Genomic DNA, 21,622 nt, shown 5'->3' on the forward strand with positions numbered 1-21,622 from the left:
CTCTCAGTTGAAGCGTGGAGTAGTGCATTAACCTATGGAAGTGTTATACTGAATTTCTCTTAAATATGTTACACATTTGAGATTTAAAAAATCAACTCCTCAAAAGGCGTTAGACAAAATTTATGTAACTATAAATATATTACTGCAAATTCAGCAGAACAGCACAATGGCATCTCTTTGAGCAAGTTCCTCAACTTTTCGGAACCAGTTTTCCTATCTGTAAAGCAGAGATAATCCTATTTTACCGCCAGGCAGGGCTGTGCAATTTGTGTCATGTATGAAATGTCAGTCCAGTACGTGGAACTTGGTGTCAAGCCATCAGTAAACGGCAGCTGCCACCGTCATTGGTCACATCACCGGTGTCCTGTGCTGTCACAGTCAGGATCCCAAGTGCGTCTGTCTCTGCTTCGTAGTACGGTGTGTTTTGTAAAGAAAGGAAATAGTTTTCTGGGGAATTTCTTATTCGCTCTCTCAAGTTCTCAACCTTTTAAAAAAACATTCAGTAAAGACCAAAAACATTTATATCCCTTAAGTGTTGTTTAGAAGCTGGAGTTAACGCTGTGACGGATGTGATGGCGAGAGTGGCTCTCCCCCCTCCACCAGCAACATCCCCTCCCTGACACATCCCCTCCGCATGCAAGGGGCCCGCTGCCCTCCAATGCGCCCAAGCCTCAGAGCAATGAGTGTGGATGTTACGGAGTATATTACGCACAGGATGAACTTTCCCTTTGCCTAACCCACTGGTTCTCTCACCCAGAGGACACCGGCCAAGTCTGGAGGTGTTTTTGGTTGTCATAGCCGGGCAGGAGGGGAAGGACCGGGGAGATGTGCTGCTGGCATCTAGAGGGTGGAAGCCAGGGATGCTCTCAATATCCTGCAATGCACAGACAGCCCCCTACAAAGAATTATCTGATGCAAAATGCCGGCCCAAGAGAAGAAACCCTGGTTTCAACTGAAGAAGCGTCCTCAGCCAGCTAAAGAATCATTCCAAATTCGGTTAAGTCACTTGCGTGAACCCATAATGTATTTTTCCATAAAAGTGGTACTTCGGTTCATTTTCCAAATTGAGTCACGTCGAGGGCCAGCCTGGTAATGAACCACCATTTATAGTGGTTTTTTTAAATGAGTTTTGCTGCCCCTTTGGGGTGTGAGCCCAGACTGCTTTAGTCTTAGCACTGGGAAGACCCTTCCCCATCCCTCTCAGATGAGGATGTGAGGGCTGAGATGCTATTTCCATCCACCCAGGGCAGCGTGCTCTTAGAAGACCACCTGTGCCCACTCTCAGAAGAGACTCTTGCCAGCCTGCATAGAGTGACGTGCTTGGCACTTTTTTAAAAATGGAGATTATCAGGCCGAATGAGCCGGAGGGTCATATGTTTCCTTTGCCAGGAAATGAAAAGACGGGTTCTCTTCAGATATTATTTATGCCTTGAAGCAAAGCACAACTGCAGGCTGTGAACAGCCCGCCCTCCCCCCAACCTTCCTGAGCTGAGAGCTGAACTAATCCCTGATGATCCCAGGCCACCTCTGTCCCACATGATGTAGGAAGCAGCTTGGTAGAGCTGCCCCAGGACCATCCGAAGAGCCCGCTTGGGAGGCTGGGGGTGGTGTTGCAGGAGCCCTTGCGGCTTGCAGTGTTTCTAACCTGGGTCTCTGCGGTGGCTTCGGGGAGCTATCGTCTCCTGCAGAAGCCCCGTCACAGGTGCAGCCATGTGGGGCTCCATTTGTTCTCAATTTTGTTTTGTAAAAAGGCTTGGGTCCTTTCCTCTCAATAGCTTCTATTTCACGTGTTGGAAAATAGACCCCGTGCTCATAGACACATGTGCATGTTTGGTTCTTATTTGAAGAGTGTGTATTCAGTGCGGTGTCATTCAAGTGAGTGTTGCACTTCCTTTCTGTTTGCATAAACGTTATTGGAACTCTCACCACCTGAAAAGTTTTAAGCTGGTTTCAGGAAAACAACCTCCTTGTTTTAGCAGACTGAACTCTCCTCCTTGAAAAGTTTAAGAGCCTCCGTGTCTAAACGGCATTGTGAACAGAGGCTTAATGTTCTCATACCACCTATCGGGAATGTAGACGAACCACACATCAGCTTGTTGACACTTTCACGGAAAGACATCTCCAAGGAAAAAGAGAAATCCTTTTCTTCTAATAAATAATTTGAGGGAAATTCTAAGAGCTTTTCATTGGGGCGTGGTGTTAATTTTTAATGCTGAGCGATCCTCAGGACTGCTGGAAAGATTGGGGATTTCGGCAGAGATGGGTTTGGAGGGAAGTTGTAGTTACAGCATCTTTGTGGGTGTGCTGTCACCTTTCTCGTGATGCTTTGGTTCCGGGAGGAAGGAGATGGTGCTGCTGTTTCTGTCCAGCGGTCATTTGGTCGGAAGGTGTTGGCACCAGCGTTCGTCCTGATCTGTCATGTAAGTCACAGTAACCCGTGTGCCGTGGCCTTTTTTGGTGGCACGGGTTTTAACTGTCGCCACGCAACGCTGCTGACCTGCTTCTCTAGTTGCTGGATGGTCCCCTGACCCAGTTCTGTCGACATGACCTCGTGCCGCCCTCAGTGACTCCCCCTCCACGTGCCTGGGCCCCGCAGTGACACAGTAATATGAGGTCAGCCACCTTCCTGGCCTGCGACCCCAGTGATGGCTTCGCCCAGAAGATGTAGGCCATGAGGAAGGCTCTAGAACTGTGTCCCTGGGGAGAAAGATGCTGACAAGGAGATTTTTTTCACTACCTTGATTTTCTTACACTCATTAATATTTTCCCAGTCAATCTAGGCCTGCCTGATTTGAAGCGTTTCAAGAGTTCTAGAAGTGGGTCACAGGCTCCATTCATCTTGCACTTCGGTCGATGCCAAAACCCAGCCTTGCAATCTGCCTTCCCATCCTCCCAGCAACACACTATATAATCAGGGCCCCCCTTCCTCTGGCGCTCTGCAAGGTGGAAAAGTCATCTGTTTTTAAAAATTACTTCAATCTCTTTAAATTTAATTATGATTTAACCACGAGTGATTTTGTGCACTTAGACACTACCTGCATTGCTTTTTTCTGTGACTTCTCCGTCCGTCTCCTTTCCCATTTTTTTTTTCCTTTCGGGATCTTTGTCTTGATTTATAGGAGTTCTTTATGTTTCGTAGTTATTAAGCCTTTGTCTGTCAAATATTCCAGAATTTTCTCCCACTCTTCCATTTGCTCTCAACTTTAGTGTAACAGATGTTACAGTGTAAAACTTTTAATTTGGGAGAAATCCGATCCGTCAGGGTTCTCTGTTAGAGTTTCTGGGATTCTTTTTTTTTTAATTTTTATTTATTTATTTATTATTTATGGCTGTGTTGGGTCTTCGTTTCTGTGTGAGGGCTTTCTCCAGTTGCGGCAAGCGGAGACCACTCTTCATCGTGGTGCGCAGGCCTCTCTATCGCGGCCTCTCTTGTTGCGGAGCACAGGCTCCAGACACGCAGGCTCAGTAGTGGCTCACGGGCCTAGTTGCTCTGCGGCATGTGGGATCTTCCCAGACCAGGGCTCGAACCCGTGTCCCCTGCATTGGCAGGCGGATTCTCAACCACTGCGCCACCAGGGAAGCCCCTGGGATTCTTGAAATGTTGAAAAAAGCTTTCCGGTCCCAAGGTTAGAAAAATGTTTTCATATCTTTTATTAACTTTATACTTTTCATTTTATGTTTAGAGTACTTGGAATTTATTTTTAGGTATCACATAAACTAGGAATTTAACTTCATTTTCTTTCAAATGAGTAGTCAGTTATCCCAGTATTCTTCCCCCCGATTGGAAATGACCTTTTCCTTCATTTAAAATTCCCACGCTTGCCGGCGTCTTCGTCTGGACTTGGAGGTTTCCTCTGCTGGCTGAACCAGGGGTGAGAGCAGGGGGTGTGCAGGTGGCGCATCCCCTCTTGGTGTGCGCGACGTCTGTGAGCTGCAGCAGTGCACACGGGCGCCCCTCTTCTGCTCACCGGCCCTGCTGCCCCCTGTGGCCTTGGGAGTGCTTCCTCTTCCTCTGCTGCTCTGCCTGCGCCCGCATCCCGCTCGGGGCCGCACCCCCGCTGAGCAGCACCCTTGCCGTCCCCGCCACCCGCACAGGGCACGCGCCACAGGCCCCGGCTTGGCTGGGGGTCTGCAGCCCTCTCGGGGCCCGCTGGTTTCTGCAGCCGGGGGTCATGTCTTACTCATCTTTGTAGCTGCATCTTCTGGCAGGGAGTCTGGTGACAGTGTATTCAGTAATGTTTGTTGACCGAATGCATGAACAAGATAAAAAATACCGCTGTCCTTCTGAAGACGTCAGCTTCGTCACACAGCGCAGCACTCAGCGTGGTTCAGCTACAAGCGAACCTCTGTTAACGTTTGTCTTTGCAAAGGCGATGCCCCAGTTCACATGGGGGAGATTTCCACATGGGCCTCTCATGCCTGGAGTATCCGGGGAGACCGTGAAGGATGCCCGAGAGCCGCACGGCCCGTCTCCTGGGGTGTCAGCCTCCAGCCGTGCATCAGGACAGAGCGGGAGGATGGGATGGGGAAGGCCACCCCGAGGGGCAGGGGGGAGCTCCCATCCGAGCACAGGACGGGAACCGGGGACTGCCCTCCCGAGTGTCAAGGAGGCGGTTTGTTGTTGTTGTTTTTAATTTTCTTTTTTATACAGCAGGTTCTTACTAGTTATCTATTTTAAACATATTAGTGTATATATATTTCAATCCCAATCTCCCAATTCATCCCACCACCACCACCCTCCCCCCACTTTCCCCCCTTGGTGTCCATACGTTTGTTCTCTACTTCTGTGTCTCTATTTCTGCCCTGCAAACCAGTTCATCTGTACCGTTTTTCTAGGTTCCACATATATGCGTTAATATACGATATTTGTTTTTCTCTTTCTGACTTACTTCACTCTGTATGACAGTCTCTAGGTCCATCCACGGCTCTACAAATGACCCAATTTCGTTCCTTTCTATGGCTGAGTAATATTCCATTGTATGTATGTACCACATCTTTATCCGTTTGTCTGTCAGTGGGCAATTAGGTTGCTTCCATGTCCTGGCTATTGTAACTAGTGCTGCACTGAACATTGGGGTGCATGTGTCTTTTTGAATTATGGTTTTCTCTGGGTATATGCCCAGTAGTGAGATTGCTGGGTCATATGGTAATTCTATTTTTAGTTTTTTAAGTAACCTCCATACTGTTCTCCATACTGGCTGTACCAATTTACATTCCCACCAACAGTGCAAGAGGGTTCCCTTTTCTCCACACCCTCTCCAGCATTTGTTGTTTGTAGATTTTTCAGCTGATGCCCATTCTAACCAGTGTGAGGTGATAACTCATTGTAGTTTTGATCTGCATTTCTCTAATAATTAGTGACGTTGAGCAGCTTTTCGTGTGCCTCTTGGCAATCTGTATATCTTCTTTGGAGAAATATCTATTTAGGTCTTCTGCCCATCTTGTGATTGGGTTGTTTGTTCTTTTAATATTGAGCTGCATGAGCTATTTATATATTTTGGAGATTAATCCTTTGTATGTTGATTTGTTTGCAAATATTTTCTCCCATTCTCAGGGTTGTTTTTTCATCTTGTTTATGGTTTCCTTTGCTGTGCAAAAGCTTTTAAGTCTCATTAGGTCCCATTTGTTTACTTTTGTTTTTATTTCCATGACTCTAGGAGGTGGATCAAAAAAGATCTTGCTGTGATTTATGTCAAAGAGTGTTCTTCCTATGTTTTCCTCTAAGAGTTTTATAGTGTCCGGTCTTACATTTAGGTCTTTAATCCATTTTGAGTTTATTTTTGTGTATGGTGTTAGGGAGTGTTCTAATTTCATTCTTTTACATGTAGCTGTCCAGTTTTCCCAGCACCACTTATTGAAGAGGCTGTCTTTTCTCCATTGTATAGTCTTGCCTCCTTTATCAAAGATAAGGTGACCAGAGGTGCGTGGGTTTATCTCTGGGCTTTCTGTCCTGTTCCATTGATCTATATTTCTGTTTTTGTGCCAGTACCATATTGTCTTGATTACTGTAGCTTTGTAGTATAGTCTGAAGTCAGGGAGTCTGATTCCTCCAGCTCTGTTTTTCTTTCTCAAGATTGCTTTGGCTCTTCGGGGTCTTTTGTGTCTCCATACAAATTTTAAGATATTTTGTTCTACTTCTGTAAAAAATGCCATTGGTAATTTGATAGGGATTGCATTGAATCTGTAGATTGCTTTGGGTAGTAGAGTCATTTTCACAATATTGATTCTTCCAATCCAAGACCATGGTATATCTCTCCATCTGTTTGTGTCATCTTTGATTTGTTTCTTCAATGTCTTATAGTTTTCTGAGTACAGGTCTTTTACCTCCTTAGGTAGGTTTATTCGTAGGTGTTTTATTCTTTTTGTTGCAGTGGTGAAAGGGATTGTTTCCTTAATTTCTCTTTCGGACCTTTCGTTGTTAGTGTATAGGAATGCAAAAGATTTCTGTGCATTAATTTTATATCCTGCACCTTTACCAAATTCATTGATTAGTTCTAGGAGTTTTCTGGTGGCATCTTTAGGATTCTCTGTGTATAGTATCGTGTCATCTGCAAACAGTGACAGTTTTACTTCTTTTTTTCCAATTTGTATTCCTTCTATTTCTTCTCTGATTGCCGTGGCTAGGATTTCTAAACTATGTTGAATAATAGTGACGAGAGTGGACATCCTTGTCTTGTTCTTGATCATAGAGGAAATGCTTGCAGTTTTTCACTATTGAGAATGATGTTGGCTGTGGGTTTGTCCTATATGGCCTTTATTATGTTGAGGTAGGTTCCCTCTATGCCCACTTTCTGGAGAGTTTTTATCATAAATGGATGTTGAATTTTGTCAAAAGCTTTTTCTGCATCTATTGAGATGATCATAGGGTTTTTCTTCTTCAATGTGTTAATATGGTGTGTCACATTGATTGATTTACTCATATTGAAGAATCCTTGCATCCCTGGGATAAATCCCACTTGATCATGGTGTATGATCCTTTTAATTTGTTGTTGGATTCTGTTTGCTAGTATTTTGTTGAGGATTTTTGCATCTGTATTCATCAGTGATACTGGTCTGTAGTTTTCTTTTTTTGTAGTATCTTTGTCTGGTTTTGGTATCAGGGTGATGGTGGCCTCATAGAATGAGTTTGGGAGTGTTCCTTCCTCCACAATTTTTTGGAAGAGTTTGAGAAGGATGGGTGTTAGCTGTTCTCTAAATGTTTGATAGAATTCACCTGTGAAGCCGTCTGGTCCTGGACTTTTGTTTGTTGGAAGATTTTTAATCACAGTTTCAATTTCATTACTTGTGATTGGTCTGTTCATATTTTCTATTTCTTCCTGGTTCAGTCTTGGAACATTATACCTTTCTAAGAATTTTTCCATTTTTTCCAGGTTGTCCATTTTATTGGCATAGAGTTGCTTGTAGTAGTCTCTTAGGATGCTTTGTATTTCTGTGGTGTCTGTTGTAACTTCTCCTTTTTCATTTCTAATTTTATTGATTTGAGTCCTCTCCTTCTTTTTCTTGATGAGTCTGGCTAATGGTTTATCAATTTTGTTTATCTTCTCAAAGAACCAGCTTTTAGTTTTATTGATCTTTGCTATTGTTTTCTTTGTTTCTGTTTCATTTACTTCTGCTCTGATCTTTATGATTTCTTTCCTTCTACTAACTTTGGGTTTTGTTTGTTCTTCTTTCTCTAGTTCCTTTAGGTGTAAGTTAGGTTGTTTATTTGAGATGTTTGTTGTTTGTTGAGGTAGGCTTGTATTGCTATAAACTTCCCTCTTAGAACTGCTTTTGCTGCATCCCATACATTTTGGATCATCCTGTTTTCATTGTCGTTTGTCTCTTGGTATTTTTTGATTTCCTCTTTGATTTCTTCAGTGATCTCTTGGTTATTTAGTAACGTATTGTTTAGCCTCCATGTGTTTGTGTTTTTTACTTTTTTTTTCCCTGTAACTGATATCTAGTCTCATGGCGTTGTGGTCAGAAAAGATGCTTGATATGGTTTCAGTTTTCTCAAATTTACTGATGCTTGATTTGTGACCCAAGATGTGATCTATCCTGGAGAATGTTCCATGCACACTTGAGAAGAAAGTGTAATCTGCTGTTTTTGGATGGAATATCCTATAAATATCAATTAAATCTATCGGGTCTATTGTGTCATCTAAAGCCTGTGTTTCTGTATTAATTTTCTGTCTGGATGATCTGTCCTTTCCTGTAAATGAGGTGTTAAAGTCCCCCACTATTATTGTGTTACTGTCGATTTCCTCTTTTATAGCTGTTAACAGTTGCTTTATGTATTAAGGTGCTCCTATGTTGGGTGCATATATGTTTATAATTGTTATATCTTCTTTTTGGATTCATCCCTTGATCATTATGTAGTATCCTTCCTTGTCTCTTGTAACATTCTTTATTTTAAAGTCTATTTTATCTGATATCAGTATTGCTACTCCAGCTTTCTTTTGATTCCCACTTGCATGGAATATCTTTTTCTATCCCCTCACTTTCAGTCTGTATGTGTCCCTAGGTCTGAAGTGGGTCTCTTGTAGGCAGCATATATATGGGTCTTGTTTTTGTATCCATTCAGCAAGCCTGTGTCTTTTGGTTGGAGCATTTAATCCATCCACATTTAAGGTAATTATCAACATGTATGTTCCTATTACCATTCTCTTAATTGTTTTGGGTTTGTTTTTGTAGTTCCTTTTCTTCTCTTGTGTTTCCCAATTAGAGAAGTTCCTTTAACATTTGTTGTCGAGCTGGTTTGGTGGTGCTGAATTCTCTTAGCTTTTGTTTGTCTGTAAAGCTTTAGATTTCTCTGTTGAATCTGAATGAGACGCTTGCTGGGTAGAGTAATCTTGGTTGTAGTTTCTTCCCTTTCATCACTTTAAATATATCGTGCCACTCCCTTCTGGCTTATAGAGTTTCAGCTGAGAAATCAGCTGTTACCCTTATGGTAGTTCCCTTGTATATTATTTGTCGTTTTTCCTCTGTTGCTTTTAATAATTTTGCTTTGTCTTTAATTTTTGCCAATTTGATCACTATGTGTGTCAGCGTGTTTCTCCTTGGGTTTACCCTGTGTGGGACTTTATGCACTTCCTGGACTTGGATGGCTATTTCCTTTCCCATGTTAGGGAAGTTTTCAACTATAATCTCTTCAGATACTTTCTCGGGTCCTTTCTCTCTTCTCCTTCTGGGACCCCTATAATGCAAATGTTGGTGCATTTAATGTTGTCCCAGAGGTCTCTTAGCTTGTCTTCATTTCTTTTCATTCTTTTGTCTTTATTATGTTCCACGGCAGTGAATGCCACCATTCTGTCTTCCAGGTCACTTATCTGTTCTTCTGCCTCAGTTATTCTGCTATTGATTCCTTCTAGTGTGTTTTTCATTTCAGTTATTGTATTGTTCATCTCTATTTGTTTGTTCTTTAATTCTTCTAGGTCTTTGTTAAACATTTCTTGCATCTTCTCGATCTTTGCCTCCGTTCTTTTTCTGAGGTCCTGGATCATCTTCACTATCATTATTCTGAATTCTTTTTCTGGAAGGTTGCCTATCTCCACTTCATTTAGTTGTTTTTCTGGGGTTTTATCTTGTTCCTTCATCTGGTACGTAGCTCTCTGCCTTTTCATCTCGTCTATCTTCCTGTGAATGAGTTTTTAGTTCCACAGGCTGTAGGATTGTAGTTCTTCTTGCTTCTGCTGTCTTCCCTCTGGTGGATGAGGCTATCTAAGAGGCTTGTGCAAGTTTCCTGATGGGAGGGACTAGTGGTGGGTAGAGCTGGGTGTTGCTCTGGTGGGCAGAGCTCAGTAAAACTTTAATCTGCTTGTCTGCTGATGAGTGGGCTGGGTTCCCTCCCTGTTGGTTGTTTGCCCTGAGGCGACCCAACACTGGAGCCTACCCGGGCTCTTTGGTGGGGCTAATGGCGGACTCTGGGAGGCCTCACGCCAAGGAGTACTTCCCAGGACTTCTGCTGCCAGTGTCCTTGTCGTCATGGTGAGCCAGAGCCACCCCCTGCCTCTGCAGGAAACCCTCCGACACTAGCAGGTAGGTCTGGTTCAGTCTCCTATGGGGTAACTGCTCCTTCCCCTGTGTCCCCATGCGCACACTACTTTGTGTGTGCCCTCCAGGAGTGGAGTCTCTGTTTCCCCCAGTCCTGTCGAAGTCCTGCAATCAAATCCCACTAGGTTTCAAAGTCTGATTCTCTAGGAATTCCTCCTCCCGTTGCCGGACCCCCACATTGGGAAGCCTGACCCCCAGGTTGGGAAGCCTGACGTGGGGCTCAGAACCTTCAATCCAGTGGGTGGACCTCTGTGGTATAAGTGTTCTCCAGTCTGTGAGTCACCCACCCAACAGTTATGGGATTTGATTTTACTGTGATTGCGCCCCTCCTACCATCTCATTGCGACTTCTTCTTTGTCTTTGGATGTGAGGTATCTTTTCTGGTGAGTTCCAGTGTCCTGTCGATGATTGTTCAACAGTTAGTTGTGATTCCAGTGCTCTCGCAAGAGGGAGTGAGCACACGTCCTTCTAGTTGGCCATCTTGAACCAATCTGTCAGGGAAACGTTTGACACAGAATCTTTGGTATTAGAATCAGAAAGTGATGGCTCAACATCTGCCTTTAAAAAAAAAAAATTTTTTTTTATTCACTTATTTGGCTGCGCCAGGTCTTAGTTGTAGCATGTGGGATCTTCGTTGGGACATGCAGGATCTCTTAGTTGCAGCGTGCAGGATCTTTTAGTTGTGCATTTCCTCCAAAACCATTGCCTGTTGAAGTGACTCAGCATCAGCGGCTCACATTTTAGGTGTTTACTTGTGCTGAAGTGATGCAGCTTAGTGAGAATTCAGCACGTGGTTGTGACATCCCTGCTCAACTCCAGTTTAAAATCATCTCTGGAGCAGCAGCACCGAGCGTCCCCGCCCCAGGTGGCTGGTTCTGCGGGTCCGTGTGACAGTCACTGTGGCCCTTTTTATTCCCTCGACCTCCTGACGGCTGAAGTCAGACCTTCCAGGTGGTCTCAGGACAAGGTATTTACAGACTAAGGAGAAAGGCAACATGTGGCCCAGGAATGTTCTCGAGACGATCCTAGTGGGTCGGCTGCCAGTGATTCTCCATGAGCCTGGGCCCCTGCTGATGTGGGAGGACCCCCAGGGTGGGGTTCATAGTGTTCAGGGCTGCATACAGCAGGAGAACATGCAGGAATCTTTATTTCTCACTAATCGAAGGTCATGCTGAGGCTGAGAGGAAGTATTTAGAGTCTTAGTTCCTAGGAAGGAAGGAATGTATCAGCCTTTAAACAGGACGTGACACAGACATACATCACCTTTGAGGTCAGAATCTTCTGTCATCAGAATGAGTGTGTGTGTGTGTGTGTGTGTGTGTGTGTGTGTGTGTGTGTGTGTGTGTGTGTGTTGGCTTCCCAAGACTCGCTTTGAGGTCTGGCAAAAGAATGTTTAGTCTAGGTCACACATTCACTTTACCTCGTTGTACCTGAGAAGCCTAAGCAGCATTAATATTACCTTAATCCATAAAGTAACTGTGATATGTGTTTTGTTTCAAGAGAAATATAGTGAAGGACTGAACCCTGAAGAGAGGGATGTCTTGATGTCCTTGTCGTGGACCCGAAACAGGGACTTGCTGGCAGAGAGATGGGTCTCAGTTATTTAACTACAGTGTCACAGCTCCTATTAGGGGTAATACCTGCCTGTTTCAGGATAATCATATGTGATTCATTGTTGTGGTTTATCGTTAGGCAAATATAGTCACTTCGCAGATTCATGGCTGGGCTTCGGGCTTCCGGAACAAACGAGGTTAATTATTGGATAAGGTATATGGTAGATGTTTGTCCAAGGACCCAGTGCCCTGGGCTAAGAAGCAGAATACGTGCCAAACTAATAATTTATGCACTCTACGTCTCACCGGTTTCCCCAGAACAAACAACAAGTGTCACCTAATTGTGTTTGATTCCGGCCTGTGCCTGTTTTGACCGTGCGACAGGGAACTTCTGGAGTGTCTGAGTCGGTATCTGCTTTGAATCGCTTGGGTCCAGGATAGATAAATACACATCAATAGACGATTAAAAACATGCCTAAAGATAACTATAAAATCCAAGTTCAGAAACCCTTTGAATAGTCGGTAGAGGAAACTGTTGGTATCTTGTAACTGGTGTGCATTTCTGCACTTCACTTTTCTATCACAATTAGGTGCAGTTGTCCCTGAGTGCCTTGCCTAGGTGTGGGGAGAGAGCTTGTTTATGTTACCGTCAGGTGCCAGCCTTTTGAGTTCAGCACTCTTTTCTGCTCTTCCTCCACACCCTGGGTCCCCCTACCCTGTCCTTGAATTTGTAGATAATAATTCCTCCACAGAGGGAGCGAGGGTGGGAGGTTAGGAGGTGGACACATTGGTCCTAACTGTCCCTCATACAAATAACCTCACCTTCTCACCTTCTCCCTTCCTATTTCCTGTTGTTTTCCAACAATCAGTATGAGAAACTCCTATAGGTAGAGTCTGTAATTCTCTGGAACCCAGTACCTTCCACATCTATAATAAGCTTTCAAGCAACCAGAGTTGTTATTTTTTTCTATGCCTGCTGTAGTGTGGTTTGATGAAACATGCACATTTTAAGAAAACAAGTTGATCATTTCCCTTGCTCAAATTATTCTCTATTTGGATAAATCTGCCACTGAAGTATCAAGTCTCATGTTCGGGAACGAACGGACAGGGTGGGAGGCTTGCCTCTGCCCATCTGGACGAGAGAAGATTTTACAGGCCGGGCGCTAGGTTGGTCTGTTCATACACGTTCACGAGAGACGGAAATTCGCTAGATTTCCCAAACCAGTGTTTCCTACTCTCGGGAAAGTACACTGGCTGAATTATTAGACGCCGGGTACTTGGGGACACCAGGAACCACTCTTCACAGATGTCCCTTCAGAAAGCAGAGGAATGTGACAGCATCTACAAGAGGCTTCCTGCCAGGCTCCCCAGGCCAGCGGGAGGAGGGGCTGCATGTCCCCGACGGCCCCCACGGCTCCGGCCAGCCTCCCGAAGGATGGTCCTTGGAGCAGAGGACCTGGAATAACGGGGGCGTCTGCTGTCTCATCCCACAGTCCCTGGAGACCCTGGTCACGTTGGTGCTCACAAATTTCTTCTTTTTTTAAAAAACCATTGCTTGTTGCTTTGGGGAAATATCAGACTTTAATTAGAATTAAGTTACTGCCAGAAGGGGATGAAACAAGCAAAAATACAAAGCGATAATACACCCTTAAAAGGAAACTACACGCTAAGTTGCCGCATCTCTCAGGAGAGGCCTCTGGCTTGCTTGGGGACGCGAGTGCTTTTACGCAGAAAGATCTTCCTGCTCCTCAGAACTCCCCCGAGGCCGGACCGGGACCCTTCTCTCTCTGCAGGACAGTCTAGGGAGGTGGAGGGTTTTCAGAAAGGCTCAGACCCAAGACCTGGAAGGCAAAGGTAGGATCACGTTTCCCGGGGTCCTCTGACCTGCGGGTACGCAGGCAGACTAAGGATTAATCCCTAGCAAAGATTAATTCAGATTAAGAACCTCATTCCCAGTGGAACGATCCTTTCCAGGCCAGAGAGCGGTAGAATTCTCATCTATTACAATGCTTTTCAACGTGCATTCTCCATTATGTGAGGCCTGGTTTTAACCTAATGGGTCTATGATTTATTTGCAAAGCGAAACCAAATTGTTGCTTATTCACACCCAGCCTCTGAATCTCCACAGTGTTAGCTTGTAACTGTGAGTGACATAGTTCATTGTAGCTTCTCAAAATTAATTATTTATGTTTCCATCAACCGAGGTCATACCAGGACTACTTCAATCTCAAATATGAGAAACCCAGGTGAACCATTACAATTAAATTGATTTACTCCAGTTTTTATGTTGATCCTAAAGTACTTTATCTTCTGAAAAGTATTAAAACTCTCCAATGAACATATATATTCTGTAGAGCCATGCTCACAGGCAGGCTAGAAAATCAGATGCTACATTAAGGAATTCTCTAGTAAGAGCAAGTATTTTCCATACTGTTTATTTTTCTAATTTTTCTCTAGGATGTGGAATCACACAGTATGATTTGGTGTTAAGAGGACAGCCTCTTGGGCTCGAGTTCACGTCTAGCTCAACTGCTTCCAAACTGGCGCCCTGGGGAGGTGGCTTAGTGGACCTGTGCCTCAGTTTCCCCATACTGTAAAATGGGCTGGTGCTGGTAGCTCCTCCCCAGGTTGTGCGGATTAGGCGAGCTAACACTGTCACCATCTGGCGATGTCGGCGTTCGCCGTGGGCGCCGTCGGCAGTGGCAGACACGGTGGTGGGAGATGCACTCAGCGATGTGCGGGGCAGTGGCTGCAGGGAGCGGAGGGCCCGGCTGACTCTGTCCTCTTCCTCCTGCAGGAAAGTGGCAGATGCACGACGGCCTCCTGAACATCACCAAGGTGTCCTTCACGGACCGAGGTCGGTATACATGTGTGGCCGCCAACATCCACGGCACCGTGAACAACACGGTGACGCTGAGGGTGGTCTTCACGTCGGGGGACATGGGCGTGTACTACATGGTGGTGTGCCTGGTGGCCTTCGCCGTGGTGCTGGTCCTCAACATCACCCGCCTCTGCATGATGAGCAGCCACCTGAAGAAGACCGAGAAGGCCATCAACGAGTTCTTCCGCACGGAGGGCGCCGAGAAGCTGCAGAAGGCCTTCGAGATCGCCAAGCGCATCCCCATCATCACCTCGGCCAAGACGCTGGAGCTGGCCAAGGTCACACAGTTCAAGACCATGGAGTTCGCCCGCTACATCGAGGAGCTGGCCCGCAGCGTGCCGCTGCCCCCGCTCATCATGAACTGCAGGACCATCGTGGAGGAGCTCATGGAGGTGGTGGGGCTGGAGGAGCAGGGCCAGAACTTCGTGCGCCCGGCGCCTGAGGGCCAGGAGGCCGCCACCGGGGACGAGGTCTACACCATCCCCGCCGCCCTGCAGCGGAGCGAGTCCCCCGCCGCTGACTCGGACGCCTCGTCGCTGCACGAGCAGCCCCAGCAGATCGCCATCGAGGTGTCCGTGCACCCCCAGGCCCAGAGGGAGCCCACGGATGACCGGGACGGGGGGCCCCTCGAGGCCAGAGACGAGGACACCGAGCCGTCGGCCGAGCGCTCCCCCGAGTCCGCGGCGCCGTCCACCGAGGTCACGTCCGCGGCGCTGACCTCCGAGGAGCCCACGCCCGTCGAGGTGCCGGACCGTGTCCTGCCCCCAGGTCTCCTGGAAGCCGCAGAGCCGGCCGGGGCACGCGACAGGAATGCCCACGTCGTCTGTGAAAGCCATGTCTAGCAGCCCCACCTCCGAGAAGCTATGCACACCCCGAGAATCAGGGCCGCCCCCCCCCAGGGCCAGACGCGGTCCACCCTCGCCGCTAAGCCTTACCGGCGACGCCTGTCCCGTAGGTAGGAGCCAGGCCCCTTCAGAAGGGAGCGCCTGTGTGCATGCTGTGTGCCCGGACCGCGCCCCGCGACAGAGGATGCCAGCAGCGGCAGGGTGCAGAGCCGGCGACCTTGGGCAGGTGTCTGTGCGCGCGGCACGAATCTCAGAGGCTCTTCTCTGCCAGATACCTTAATCGCTGATGCCCTTTTGGTGTGAGAAACTCTGAGGTCAAGAGCCCTGTCCAATGCACACTGCAGCGCTTTTCCTTTAAAAAATTACAGGTCTGCTACGAGAGCAACTGCACGTCCGTGGGTCTGTTGCACTTTCTTCTCAGTTTTAACCCCCTTCCCTGTTCCCCTATAACCGAGTCGTTGTGATACGAATGCTAATCGTTCCTTCTGGTTTCGTCCCCTTTGCCACTTTGTCCTTATTTCTCTCCACCCCCCGCCAAACTTTTACCTCGGAGGCTTTGGTGTCAGGGCTGATACCCACAAGTCATCTGTAATGTTCCAAAGCAGTTACCAGCCTCGTGATTTTTGTCATTTCCCAGGCCTGTCTCCATCCATCGCTTTTTTTTGTTTGTTTCCAATGAAGCTGCTGTTGTGAAACTGAGAAAAAAAAAAAAACCTTGCCCAGGATAGCACTTTAATAGCCAAATAAAAATGTGTTGCCTGTCCGATTCTGAGAGCCTTTGGGTGAGCTCAGCTGAGGTTGCAGGGAGACTGTAAACTTGAATTTGCCCAAACTGTCCATGAAAAGTGCTGTTTTTACGTTTAAGTAACGTCATCCTCCAAACACGGCTGCTGCTTGATCTGGAACGCATGTTGCTTCCAGAGACAGAGGCATCTGAGGAATCCGTGTAGGTGTAGAATGTGGGCCTCCCTCGAGGGCCGCCAGGGGCCGTCCGGTGACCCAGACGCTTGGTTTGGGGCAGCGAGTGTGAGGGTCCGTGGGGTCGCCTAGCCAGGCCCACTTCTCTGAACTGCAGGGCTAGCTCATCCGTTCTTGAAGGGGAGAGTGAAAGGTTAGGGTGATGGCATCAGATTTCACACCAGAATTCTTGAATTAATTTTGTCCCACAAGAAAGCAGTTGTATGTGCGGCAGAATGATGTTATAGAAACGACAAAATTAGTCACCCAAAGGCTAGCGTCTCGTCTGACGGTGCCAGTAACCACCGCAGGCTTTGGGCAGGTGGGGCCTCCGTTCCTTCCCTGGCAGAGGGACAGACCGGACGGGCTCGAGCTCCATCTAGATGGTCCCCTCTCCCGCAGAATCACATGGCCCTCCTCCACAGTTACTCGAAAGCTTTTTCACTTTCCTCTCTGGTTCCTCTCATCTTCTCTATGCTGAAAGCTAGTACTGATGCAAATCAAGAGGATCAGTTTCAAAAACTCAAAACCCAAAATCATTAGGGCAGCGTCTGCAGTTTAGATGTCATCGTGGGAAGAATGAGAGGCATTGGTTCATTTCCATGTATGAGCAGGGGAGCCATAACCTTGAAGTCGTCTTGAGGGTCACGGCCACATCATGGTTTCCATGGAGGTTCCCTGGGCCACACGGATCGTGAGAGCAGACCTGATGTTTAGTCCTCACTCTCTCGCTATCTGGATAAGTGACCTTCGACACCCCCCTGGGTTTAATCTTTCTCATCTGACAAACACGGAGGTGGTACTTGATGGGTCCCCAGATCCCATGCGGCTCAGACATTTAGAGTTTTATGGAAAGTGTGTGATGGCCCCCCTTGCAAGAGACAAGCAGTCTTGGGAGCAGAAATGGGCACTTGAGGTTAGATGCTCTTGCTGCCAACCTTCACAGCAAAAGCGTCTGAATCCGTAGCTGAGGGCAGAGGGTTTGGCTTCAGGGGTTTCTCTATGTATAGATAACCGGTGTGACAGGTGGTCTGACAAGACTCAGAGTTGGATCAGAGTCCTCTTGGCCTCGAGTGACCCATTGCCATCAGTTAGGAGTGTCTTGGGTGGTCACATAAAAAGTGAGTAGTGAACAATCGAGAGGAACCTTGACCTCCCACTTGCACTCTCTGGACGAGGGTTTTCTGTATTTGGTTGCAGAAGAGTTTTATCTCCACCTCTTAGAATTTTCCACTTGTCATGGGGGTCAGCGGATTCTTACCATGGATCTGTACACCCAAAGCGACAACAGGGGCCGACACTCATTTTGTGACACTGCATGAACCTTTTCCCATTCTGTCCAGTTCTCCCTCCACCGAAACCCATGTGCACATTTCCACGTGGAAATTACAGGAAAAGGCATCTCTCCCATCTAGACACCGATTAGGGATAGAAAGTTAAAAACGGGCAGATTTTTTATGAAGCAGGAGCAGAAATGTGTGACCAAAGAATGTTTTCAGGTTGGTTTTAGCTTCTTTAGACTGGCGAGATTATATAGATTTTTCAAAACCTTTCCCCTCTTTAAGGCATCAGAAAGCTCTTGATAGAATGACAGCCAACCAAAGAGGAGGCTGGCTTACAACGAAGATTTCTCTGTCCAGAAAGGCCACACTCTTCCTGTTCATCCTGTAGCTTCTTTACAGAACAGAAAAGCTCTCCTGCTAGAATATGGAACAGAGATGATCTCGTGACTTTTGGCTGATTTTTCAAAGATAAACTGTTGAGCTTCATAGAAATTCATAAAAGTATGGCTGCATGTGAGCATGTGTGTGTGTGTGTGTGTGTGTGTGTGTGTGTATGCACACATGCATACGTCAGACTCATTTGGGCAGTTTTAACAGCTTAGCACTAAATCCCAAGCCATGTCCTTTGGGTCTTAGGTCATTATTCTCAAAAGCAAGCAGTTTCTGGTTTCTGAGTCATCTGGTCATATCTCTAGCGATTTCTTTTCTTGAAGTTCTGAAAATGATTCAGATATGTGTGCATATTTAATTCACATAGATGATCTGTAAACTTGGATGGTATTTATTCTAAATGGGAAAAAATTTTATACTGCAAATCTATGTAATTTATAATGGTTTTGTTTTATATATTATATTTTCATATTTTTAGGGCACATCTATTCTCATCTTTTTGTATATCATACTTGACAAAAAGAAATAGTAATACTTGACTAAATCTCTAGGAACCAAATGTGACATCTATAATGTATAGAAATCGCTCTGAAAATAACTGAATGTCCTTACCCATCCTGAGCATTATTGTGCTGTGTCATTACACCCAGAATGATTGCTGGTGAGCGTTTCTTTTTCCAAAACCAAGCCAAAAGGCCTGGCCTCCCACACAGTGGAGTCTGGAATCCTTCCCTTCTTTATCTTTTTCATTGTGTGTTTCATTTTTAATTGTAGACATCCCGTGTTGTTCAGACTTCTTTGAAGGGCAAATGTGAGATAAGAAAGCAACTTGATGGAAAGACTTGGCTTGAAGGATGGCTGTGTAACTTATTCTCTGGGCTGGTAACATTTCTCATCTAATGTTTGGATTGTTCTCTATTGGTGGTCTCAGAGCTGTTCAGCTGTTTAGCTCGTGAAGAAAATGTTAGGCAGAAAGAATGTTTGCAAGATTTGGACAGACAGCCTCTAAATGTAGTGCAGCCAACACAAACTAACTCAACCACAGAAACCCCAATCCCAGCCAGCAGATGAGCCGTTTCAAAAGGCAGATCAGACTCCTGTGTGTGCAGGTTGAATTTCAGTGTTGTACCAGTGCTAAAACTCTTGAAGGGCAGCCCCTGTGGTTCTGTGAACAGGGGTTTCCTCCCAGTGTTTCATTGGGTAAGAAAATGGAGCATTTACCTTATCTTTCAGATCCTCTACTTTATACCCAGCGCAGTTCAGCGACTTCCCTGTACCTGTCTTCACGTACCCTTTTGGCAGTCCCTTTAGATCATAATCCTGGTTTCTGTTCTTGCTTTTTAAACTAATTCGTTGGTACTCTTTAAATAGCCAGCAAATCTCGTTGTATATTCACACACGTGTTTTGAGCACCTGTTACCTTCACGGTATTAGTCATTTTTACATTCACCTATTCATTTAAAAATCCTTCAGTAGATAACAAAGTTCATTTTCCTAATGACTCTTAGGGTTAAACCAGTGATTAACAAGGTTTGAATTAAACAAATCAGTGGTGGGGAAAAAAATCGAAAAAAACAATTGCTTATTCTGCTTTCTGAAGGACTGAGTGTCTGTTATACAAGAAAATGTTGTATGAGGGTGATAATGATTTTTAACTGAGATTTTTTAGAGATGTCATTTTTAAGGGGACTAATGCTTAGAATATCACAGTCGAAACTGAAGCTCATAGAGAATGTAAAAACAGAAAGCAAATAGTTCTAAGAATATTCTGGCATAAATTATTTTTATTTAACGAGGAATTAAAACCTTCAGTGTATCTCTCAGACACCCCAGCAATGCTCACGGAAGATGCTGGCACTTAACGTTTGATGTGCTATTCCTCTGGTTCTGGAATTTCTTTGTTAAAGCCAGGAAATAAGATGGAAAAATGTATCTGGGCGGAAATGTCAAACTGTTGATTTGTGAGCTATAAATGTTCACCTTTTAAGAATAATTTAAAGGTATAAACAAATGACTAATATTTAAATTGATATAGCAGCAAAAAAGCAAAAAAAAACATGTGAGCCATCCTGTATTTTGGTTGTTGCTTTAATAAAGGATTTGCACAGGTGTGCCGAGCGTGTCGTGTCCCAGCTCAGGGCTGTGTGAGTGTGGCCTGATTTACTCTTTCCAGTGGTAAGAAATCCGTAGTCAGTCCTCGTCCCTACCTTTTGCCTCTGTGGCATATCTTGGGGAAAAGGGAAAAATGAAGTAATTGTTATGTGAATCTACAAACTTTATCCAAATTCAAAAATCCTAACTCTGTCCTGACAAACTTGATATCCATTTATTTTTTTTTTTTTTTTAATTTATTCATTTATTTATTTATTTATGGCTGTGTTGGGTCTTCGTTTCTGTGTGAGGGCTTTCTCTAGTTGCGGCAAGCGGGGGCCACTCTTCATCGCGGTGCGCGGGCCTCTCACTATCGTGGCCTCTCTTGTTGCGGAGCACAGGCTCCAGACGCGCAGGCTCAGCAATTGTGGCTCACGGGCCTAGTCGCTCCGCGGCATGTGGGATCTTCCCAGACCAGGGCTCGAACCCGTGTCCCCTGCATTGGCAGGCAGATTCTCAACCACTGCGCCACCAGGGAAGCCCCCCATTTATTTTTTATAAATGGCTATCTATATGAAGAAATCATTTTTAACATGTAACATCAAGCTTATTGTAGAAAATCCATGAAGACCAGGAAACTCACCTACCCAGAACATTCCACGGGAGAATACATTAGTCATAGATCCAACACAAAACACCTAGACAGAACCCAGTCCAGACCAAATCAAAGAATATGCTAGGGAGGTGCCCCTTGAAAGCTTTGAAAGCTGGATTCCTCTCAGATAGGATGAGGTCATGTAAACAAAACAAGAAAGGATAACACCAAATGGGAAAGAAAGTCAGTGTTTTGCTATAGATCTGGAGAGGCCAACAAAATTATTGAATGGGTTACCGGATAAACTGTGCATATAACTAAGATCCAGAGGTTCTGTCAAAAAAAGGTTCAAGAGAACTATGGTAGCATTCATGGAAAAATTAACAATTGTGCCACCAGGGAAGAGAAAATAGGAAAGTTTTGTCCTAACTGCGTAATTTTGCCTGGTACATATTTTCAGACCCAGAACAAACAGCTGCTAATTTTTTTTTTTTTTACAGGTTTTGGAATAGTGCATTCTTCATGGGCCTTAATCAGAGGAGCCTAGGTAAGGCTTAATATTAATCTGAGTGATTTTCCAAGCGTGTAGTCACAGAGCTGGAAAATAAGTGTCAGGTTTTCTGATTTCCCTGTCTTTTCGGCAGAGTCCCTGACACACAGGGGTTCAGCTCTGCTTGAACATCTCTGGTGTAGCAGAGCCCGTGACCACGTTTAGGACATGCTCCGGTGTTGGTAGGTTTTAAGCGCTGAGTCAGAAATCTTAAAAATGGTCCCACACTAGTCCTTGTTGAGCATCTGGAGCTGAAAGCGTGAGTTTGTCCTGCCACAATAAAATTTTCCTTTACTGTCAACCCAAAATGAAAGTTATAAGTGTATTCATGTCAAAGAGAGGATTACCAAAAAATGTGAGTGCTCCTGGCACCACTACGTGAATTACACGCCATGTGGCACAGACCCTTTTGAGTTCAAGTGGTTTCTGCCAATGGTGTTGGAGG

The 21,622-nt window shown here is 45.4% G+C and overlaps 1 protein-coding gene across 2 annotated transcripts in view; it reads left to right on the plus strand.

Annotated features, from left to right (window-relative positions):
- MFAP3L (microfibril associated protein 3 like) overlaps positions 1 to 20,052 on the plus strand; it is a 44,073-nt gene extending 24,021 nt beyond the window's left edge. For both annotated transcript variants that reach the window (XM_082468995.1, XM_082468994.1), the window contains exon 3: positions 14,383 to 20,052. In XM_082468995.1, the coding sequence (XP_082325121.1) occupies positions 14,383 to 15,308 (926 nt within the window). In that variant the 3' untranslated portion in view covers positions 15,309 to 20,052. The remainder of the gene's footprint in view (positions 1 to 14,382) is intronic.
- Positions 20,053 to 21,622: the final 1,570 nt, after the last annotated feature.

This window comes from Balaenoptera physalus (assembly GCF_965194825.1).
Source record: "Balaenoptera physalus genome assembly, chromosome: 7".
Taxonomy (NCBI): Eukaryota; Metazoa; Chordata; class Mammalia; order Artiodactyla; family Balaenopteridae; genus Balaenoptera; species Balaenoptera physalus.